Here is an 8,267-nt window from a genome sequence, read left to right as displayed (position 1 = left end):
TTTACGTTTACCCGACCCCCCTCCCCTAACCCCCCCCCCCCCAACTAAAAAAAAATTTAAATATATATTTCAATTTTAATTTTATTATTTATTGGTTTAAAGGCTCACAATTTTACAAGTTCCAAAATTATGAGTTCGCAGGTTTATGTGTTTAGAAGTTTACGGGTTTAGAAATTATAAAGTTTACGGGTTCGAAATTCTGCAGTTTTGAAAGTTTAGCGGTTCGAAAGTTTATGAAATTTGTGGGTCCGGAAGGTTGTTTGTTTGAAAGTTTATGGCTTCATGTTTACTATATTTAAATTACTTATGAATACTCTTGAGAAGTCATTTTCCTTAATTTGCGTACCAAACACCGGAAAATGAATAAGATTACTACTTGTTTTTCAAGAAAATATTTTCTTGGAAAACATTTTCCGTTATACCAAACACACCCATTATCCTACAGCTTTCAAAATTCCAAAATCAAGTTCAACATCTCAAGATTTATCTAACTTGGAAGAAATAGCTAATGAGTCGGAACAACATCAACAAAGTGAAAGAGTTAATTTAGGCTCTTTAGAGGTTGATCCTGGGGAAAGATTAGCAATTGGAAAATATCATCCAAATGATCGTGATGCAATACGAAGAACATATCTTCAAAGAGGTGCTTTTCAACCTTGAGAGCACAAATTTCCTCAAAGAAATTTTTATGGCAAATTGCGTCGCTTTAATCATCAATGGTTTTCTGAGTATGATTGGTTGGAGTATAGCGTAACAAAAGATGCAGCTTTTTGCTTCTATTGTTATTTGTTTCAAGATGAATGCATCAATCAAGAGGGAGGAGATGTATTTTCAAGTATAGGATTTACAAGTTGGAACAAGAAGGATATATTTGATATGCATATTAGTGCCAAATAGTATTCATAATCAGTCAAGAAAGAAAAGTGAAGATTTGATGAGACAAAAACAATCCATTCAAAGTGTACTTGCTAAACAATCTGATCAACAAAAGCTAGAATATCGGATTCCTTTAGAGGCCGCGGTTGATGTGATAAGATATCTTTTACACCAAGGATTATCATTTCGAGGGCATCGTGAAGATGAATTATCTCTCAATAGAGGTAACTATATTGAACTTCTTAGATGGTATACTAAAAGATGTGATCATGTTGCCGATGCATTTAAAAAAGCTCCAAAGAATAATCAATTGACTTCTTCATACATTCAAAAGGATATTATTACTGCATGTAAGATGGAAACAATTAAATGTATCATTGAGGATTTAAATAATGATCACTTTTCTATATTAGTTGATGAATCTCGTGATGTGTCATGTAAGGAGAAAATGGCTATTGTTTTGCGGTATGTTGATAGAAGGGGAAGTGTGATGGAGCGATTTATTGGTATTGTTCATGTTCGTGGAACTACTGCTTTTCTCTAAAGAATGAAATTGTTGGTTTACTTGCTCAACATTCTTTAAGTCCATCCTCCATACGTGGACAGTGTTATGATGGAGCAAGCAATATCCAAGGTGATATAAATGGGCTTAAAATCTTGATGCAAAAAGAAAGTAAAGGTGCTCATTCTATTCATTGTTTTGCTCATCAACTTAAACTAACTCTTGTTGCGGTTTCTAAAAGATGTGATGAAGTGCAAGAACTTTTATTAGTTGTTTTTGATATGTTAAATATGGTGGGATCTTCTTTCAAGCGTAGAGATGAACTTCGTGAATCTCAAGCAGAAGAAATTGAAGAAGCATTACGTAAAGGTGAGCTTGAAACTGGAAGGAGCTTAAATCAAGAATTAGGTCTTGCTAGAGCTGATGATACTCGATGAGGCTCTCACTACAAATACTTTAATAATTTTATTCTTATGTTTGGCCCTATCATTGATGTACTTGATGATATTGTTGTTAATGCACGTTTTGAAGAAAAGTGTAAGGCGAAGGGATACCTTAAAGCATGTTTAACATTTGAAGTTTTCTTCATGTTGTATTTTATGCGCACTATTTTAGCAATCACAAATGAGCTTAATGTTGCCTTTCAAAAGAAGGAGCAAGATATTGCAAATGCTATGATACTTGTTAGAGTGGCAAAAGATCAGTTGCAACATCTAAGAGAGGATGGTTGGACTTCACTTATTGATGAGGTATCTAAGTTTTGCATCAAATATGACATATTGATACCTAACTTTGATGAGCCTTATGTTATCCTTGGAAGATCACGTCGTAGAGTTGCAGAGTACAATAATTTACATCACTACCATGTTGTAGTATTCTGTAAAACTATTGATTGGCAATTTCAAGAACTCAATAACCGCTTTGATAAGGTGACAACTGAATTGCTTCTTGGAGTTGCTTGCTTGAACCCAGTTAACTCCTTTTCAAGCTTTGACATTGAAAATATATTGAGATTAGCTAAGCTATATCCTGAAGATTTTGATAAATACTCTACAGTTGACCTTCGTTTTCAACTTGAGAATTACATTGTGGATGTCAGAGATCATGACAAAAGGTTTTCCGATCTTAAGGGACTTGGCGATCTTTCTAAGAAACTAGTAGAAACAAAGAAGCATGGGACTTATCCTCTTGTGTTCCGGCTAGTGAAGTTTGCTTTACTTTTTCCAGTTGCTACAGCTACGGTTGAAGGAGCTTTCTCAGCAATGAAGTTGATTAAGTCTGACTTACGAAATCGAATGGATGATGAGCTTTTGAGTGGTTGTTTAGTGCCTTATATAGAAAAAGAAGTATTTAGTAATATTTCTAATGAGGCTATTATGAATACATTTCAAAACATGAAAACTTGTCGAGGAGAATTGTAGTAGTGTACTTGAATTGTGTTTCGTTATTATACTTTAAGTTGTCTTTTTATAATATGATATATATATATATATATATATATATATATATATATATATATATATATATATATAACAATATTTTATTCAATTGTTCACTCTTTTAAATAGTGACACCGCTTATATAAATCCTGCGTACGCCATTGACGAAAGGTGATACGCAACACAGATATTTGTGCCTTCTCTTGTATTTGAGAATCTTACCTCTTCTTACGTGTGTTTTTTATGTTTCAGTCTGAAAGTGACAACAACAACAAAAAGGAAAAATTTAAGCAAAAAAAAAGGGAAGTGTTTACCTCGAAATACGAGTAGCAATTAAATTTGATTTGTGGTTTTAAAGATATGTGATTAAATTCAATACCAATTAATAATCAAGAAATATGAAGTAGAAATGAAAAAAATAAGTGAAGCAAACCAATGTTACTCAGCAATGGTGACCTCGAGCTTAGTGTCCTCGAGATGAACTAAAAGCAATAAAGTAGGAACAATAAATATAAAGGACAATTCTGATGAGCAGTAGGAGAGAAAAGTAGGATAGTATATTCTTGCCAATGATGAGATGATGTTACAAATGATTGGGGGTCCCCTTTATATAATAGGGGAACCCTAAATAAGGTATATTTCTATTTACAGTAAGGAATATTCTTGATACAGCTGTCTAACTACCTAGTACGGAATCGTACAATCCTATTCCGGGATTTACGCCATGATCTTGGGGACGTGGCAGGAATCTAGCTCATTCTGTTATAAATCCATAACGGTGCAATTTCGGGGTTGAGCATGTTTGACTTTGGTATTTCTCGCACTCCTATCTTCGAGCATTGCATTCCATCCTCGAGCTCGAGTCTAGTCTGTCGACCTCAAACTCTAGCTTACTTGAACTTGGACCTAAGGCGATCCCTCGAGCCTGGGAAATTGGTCGTGCCTGATTTCGACCGCATATAGATAGTCCCCGCGTTTCTTAGAGCAAGGCGATAAGAAACGATTTGAACCTCGATTCTCCGGAGTCTCTAATGATGATGTCATTCTCATGACGTGAGCGCTTGAAGTGACCAAAACGTCTCGTCGGTTCACTTTCCCAAAACATTAAATGCATGCCAGTAATGGTCGGCTACTCGTCTTCCCCAATACGCTTGAGTGACTTCTATAAGTAGGCCAACTTCTCAATTTTACAAACTTTACTTCTCAGATTGTTTTCAAAATCTCATTAGCTTCTTCAATTTCTCTGAGTTCTCCCTTATCTTCAATTCGCCCTTACTTCACCATCAACTTTTTCTCTTTTCTTGAACTTTTACACCATAATGGCTAAAACATCTAAATCCGTTCCACAAAAAGAAAAGGCCTCTTCATCATTGCGGCCGGCCAGAAGTAAAACGGTGGTTCCACCCTGTATCGAGGAATGCATTCCCCCACCGTGTGAAATGACATCCGATTTCAAAGTTGAAAAACCTGTATCGACACCAGGCCGGTGCGAGCCCATATCTCGATACATCTGTTTGATAACCAAAGATGAGCTTGAGCAAGTAAAGAAGGACTGCAACTAAGATAACAAAGATGTGGCGATTCCCTCCCCAGAAGAGGACATCACTACCCATAAAGCGGGGTACTTAAGCGTTTATATCTAACTATTCACGGTGGGCCCTGCAAATCTAGCCCTGGGTCCCATAAACCCAATTATCCTTGATTTTTTCCAACAATACCAAGTGACGCTTGGCCAGATCTACCCTTCATTCTGGCGAATTGTTCATTTGATCAGATTCTTCTCGAGCCAGGTCGAAGGGATGCCTTTCACCCTCGACCATTTGATCATGCTGTACAACCCTTGCCTTTATCGAGGTCGCTTGATAAAACTGCAACGCCGATCCTTGAAATCTCTCTTCTCCAGCATCGATGAGGACAACGATTGAGGATGGATGAGCCGATTTATCCGAGTTAGGACCTCTGACCTGATTCCTGCTGAGAGGATGCCATTCCCCGAGGAATGGAACATGAAACGTAAGTACATAGTAACATTATGCCCTGCTTCCTCTTCTCTTTCTCGACTTCATCTTTTTCTCAATATGACCCCTTTCCAATGGTGCAGCTATTTCTTGGTTTCCTAGTGCCGTCGAAAACTGGCCTCCACCTCCTCATACGCGGAGCGCTGCTGCCGCAATCTGGCTAAGGGCCGATGGGAGGCCAAAAATCACGGTGAGTTTTCTCTTTTCTTTACATGTGTTTCTCAGTGAAATACTTACTTCGTCTTTATGCAGGCCTCGGAGATGTCGTTGCTATGCGGCCGCCCCCGCCTGGTGAAGAAGAGATCCCAAAGCTTTCCAAAGAAAAGAAAAGAAATAGGGGGTCGCCTGCAAATCCCTTGAAGCCCAAGAAAAGCACAGCTCGAAAGCCTAAGTCCGATACTGTGGCCTTATCTCCAGAAATGGCCCAACACCTTCGGGACCAGGAAGAAGAAGAAGAAGATGACGACTGCCTATTGATGGTTCAAAAAAGAGGAAGCATTGACGCTTCGAAGTCTGCCAAATTGATGGCGGCTGATGTGGCTCATTCTAGAGCTGAAGAAATCTCCGAGGGGAGCTCGAGAAAAGTCCCCGAGCTATCGGGCAGCAAAAAGGCACCTCGTCTTGGAGGTCATTCGGAGGTTGAGGCCGAGGGGCCCAATCTCGAGGCCCTTAAAATAGAAGAGAATGCCCTGAGTGGTTCGCTAGGGGCAATCAACGTGGAAGAGTTGCCGCCTGGTCCTGAGTTCTCCGAGGGGCAAATCCGAGATGCTCGGAACATGAAAACTTCTGATGTTGGGACGAGCCACGAAGGGCATGATATCTTTCGAGAATGCCTTGCAGGGATCGAAGATGGCCCCGACCCAAATGCTTCTTTTATTTTCGAGGAGGCCCGTTGGCTCTTCAAACAAGTAAGTTTCTTTCCTCTAAAATTTCCCTTGTGCTTTATCCTCTCTTTCTGAGTTTGACCTATCCCTTTTTGTGAAGGTCGTTGTGCTCCATAAGAAGTATTCTCCAAATATCGAGCTAAGCTTGCTCGATGTGAGGCCAAGCTTAAGAAAATCTCGGAAGAGGGGGACGGTCTTAAAACCCTCTATGTCAAGAAAGAGGAGGAGATCAGCGGTCTTCGAGCCGAACTGGCAAAGGCTCGTCAAGAACAAACCGAGCTTACCGAAAAGGTAATATACCCTTGTTGATACCCAATTTTTTCCAAAAATTATTTTAAAATTGCATATATACCTTCAAAATCGTGCATTAATAGCAATTGGTATTTTTCATAATTTTTCTATATTTTTATTAATTTACCTAGCATTTTATTTCCAATAAATAGTCACAAATTGCATTACAAATGATTTCAAAAGCATTTCATGATTTGTTTATTATTTATGGTCCTATTTAAACTAAATTATTTCATAATTAGCCAAATTAGCATAGTTTGGCTACAATTGCAATAACTTTGCAATAATAGCCCAAGCATATGATTTTATACTATTTTGACCAGAAATTAATCGTTTGTATTTTTAAATACTAAATAATTATTTTAAAATTACTTTCTATGCATGAAATTCATTTTTGTGATTATTAGCTATTTTTACAAGTTATTTAATCAATTCAAATTGGGTATTTAACAAATAGCCCATACTATTTCAATTTTAGCCTAATTTAATCAAACCCCAACCCAATTAAAACAGCCCAAACCCCAGGCCTAATCCATCAAAATTTCCCGACCCAATCCCTGGTCCAATCTGGACCGTTGATCAATTCAAATCAACGGTCCAGATCCTCCTTACCATAATTAACCTAATAGTCTACCCCCCCAAACCCTCATTCTCTCATCACTCTCCGCCGTTACATCTCTCACTCTCTCAAGACTCTCTCTGCTAAACCATGGCTCCTCTCACCGGCCGTTGACTCGCTGGTAACTATGGTGATCTCACCACCATCACAGCCCCATGGCTCCTTCCTACGTCGGGTTACTGCTGCCTTGAGGTCCTCAAAGGAACCAGAGGCGGTTCAACTCACCCCCATGGTTTTTCATGTCAATCTCAGGCCAATCTTGGCCTGTCCGAGTAAGATCCTGCCATCTCCGGCTAAAACCTGTGATTTTTGAGCCGATTATCTCTCTTTGGGTTCTCTCTCTAAAACCCTGATTTTGAATCTTGATTTCTAAGATCTGTAACAAGATCTGAGTCTATTCGAGTTATCTTTAATGTTTTCTTAAGAATTTCTTCTAAAACGACTCTTCGTCTTCAAATTAGGGTTTCTTGACCCCTTTTAAAAAACGGCTTTTCCTTCTGATTCTAGCATTTTTTCTATGATTTTCACTATGTTTAAACGTTTATTCAAGCTTTCTCCTTTTATCTGAGTTATTATGTCGAAAACCCTAAATTTCCTAGTTCTAATCCTGGGTTTCTCAACCTGTTTTTGATAATATGTTCAACTAATCTGTATGTTTCTCATGAACACTCTATGATTCTGTGATCTTTATCCTATGTTTGCTTGTTAGGTTTTTTGACTTCGACTATTCCCGCCTATTATGTGTTTATTCCCTAAAAATTTGTGGTTATTTCCTCTCATCAGTATCATCCCTTACTTTGAATCCCGGATTTATGTGATTCTTTCACCCTATTCTTGTTTGTGTTGTGTTGCTTCGTTCAGTTCTGATACTTTCCTTTGGTCAGTGTTACCTTCTAATGGAATCCCTGATTCCCTGTGATTGGTATACTCTGTTCCCTACTGATTTCAACCTCTAAATATTTTTCTTGCCTTATTTTGTGGTTGATTATGCTATCAAATTGATTCTTAGACATTTTCCTTAATTAGAATTTGTTGAACCTAGCCTCTATTACCTGTACTACGCTTATTTCCTTATGTGTCGTATTCAGACTTACATGATTTCATTCCTTATTTGTCATTGCTTATTACCGTTTGAATTTTTGACTCATTGATTGAGGGAAGTACCTACGCTGATTTGGTTCTAATTGGTACATGTTGCTATAATTACTGTTGAACTATGTTTCCTGCCTTATTTGCTGCCTGTTTTTAAACTATAAGTACCCTGCTCTCTCATTAACACAAACACACGAACATTGGTTCAAAACTCTCTCTCACACGAAAACACTCTTCTGCTCTCTTTTCTCTGGTTACTTGCTATTGTTCTAAGTCAGGCCGCTGCAAGCCAAGGCTGATTACTCTACTCTCTTGCTCCTCACTTTGTGTTTACTACCTTTTTTACTGGTATGTTTCTGATTTCAATTCAAGTTCCAAAAAACAACATGATCCTTTTATTACTTCAATTCATCCTGTTTCTAGTCTGCTTTTACTTATGGTTTTGCTGTGAAACCTGTAATTGATATGTTTACATTATTAGCATGTTATGTACTCCTCTTCCTTAAGATCAGTATGAACATGTTACCCCCCCCCCCCCCCCCCCCC

The 8,267-nt window shown here is 38.1% G+C and overlaps 1 protein-coding gene across 1 annotated transcript; it reads left to right on the top strand.

Annotated features, from left to right (window-relative positions):
* Positions 1-1,851: 1,851 nt before the first annotated feature.
* Positions 1,852-2,799, top strand: LOC109238010. The gene has a single exon (XM_019404434.1). It carries the CDS (start codon positions 1,852-1,854, stop codon positions 2,797-2,799), a length of 948 nt encoding a protein of 315 aa, XP_019259979.1.
* The last annotated feature ends 5,468 nt before the right edge of the window (positions 2,800-8,267 follow it).

Source organism: Nicotiana attenuata, unplaced genomic scaffold (genome assembly GCF_001879085.1).
Source record: "Nicotiana attenuata strain UT unplaced genomic scaffold, NIATTr2, whole genome shotgun sequence".
Taxonomy (NCBI): domain Eukaryota; kingdom Viridiplantae; phylum Streptophyta; class Magnoliopsida; order Solanales; family Solanaceae; genus Nicotiana; species Nicotiana attenuata.
Note: the sequence above shows the minus strand (reverse complement) of the source record. Positions and strands in the feature narration are given on the sequence as shown.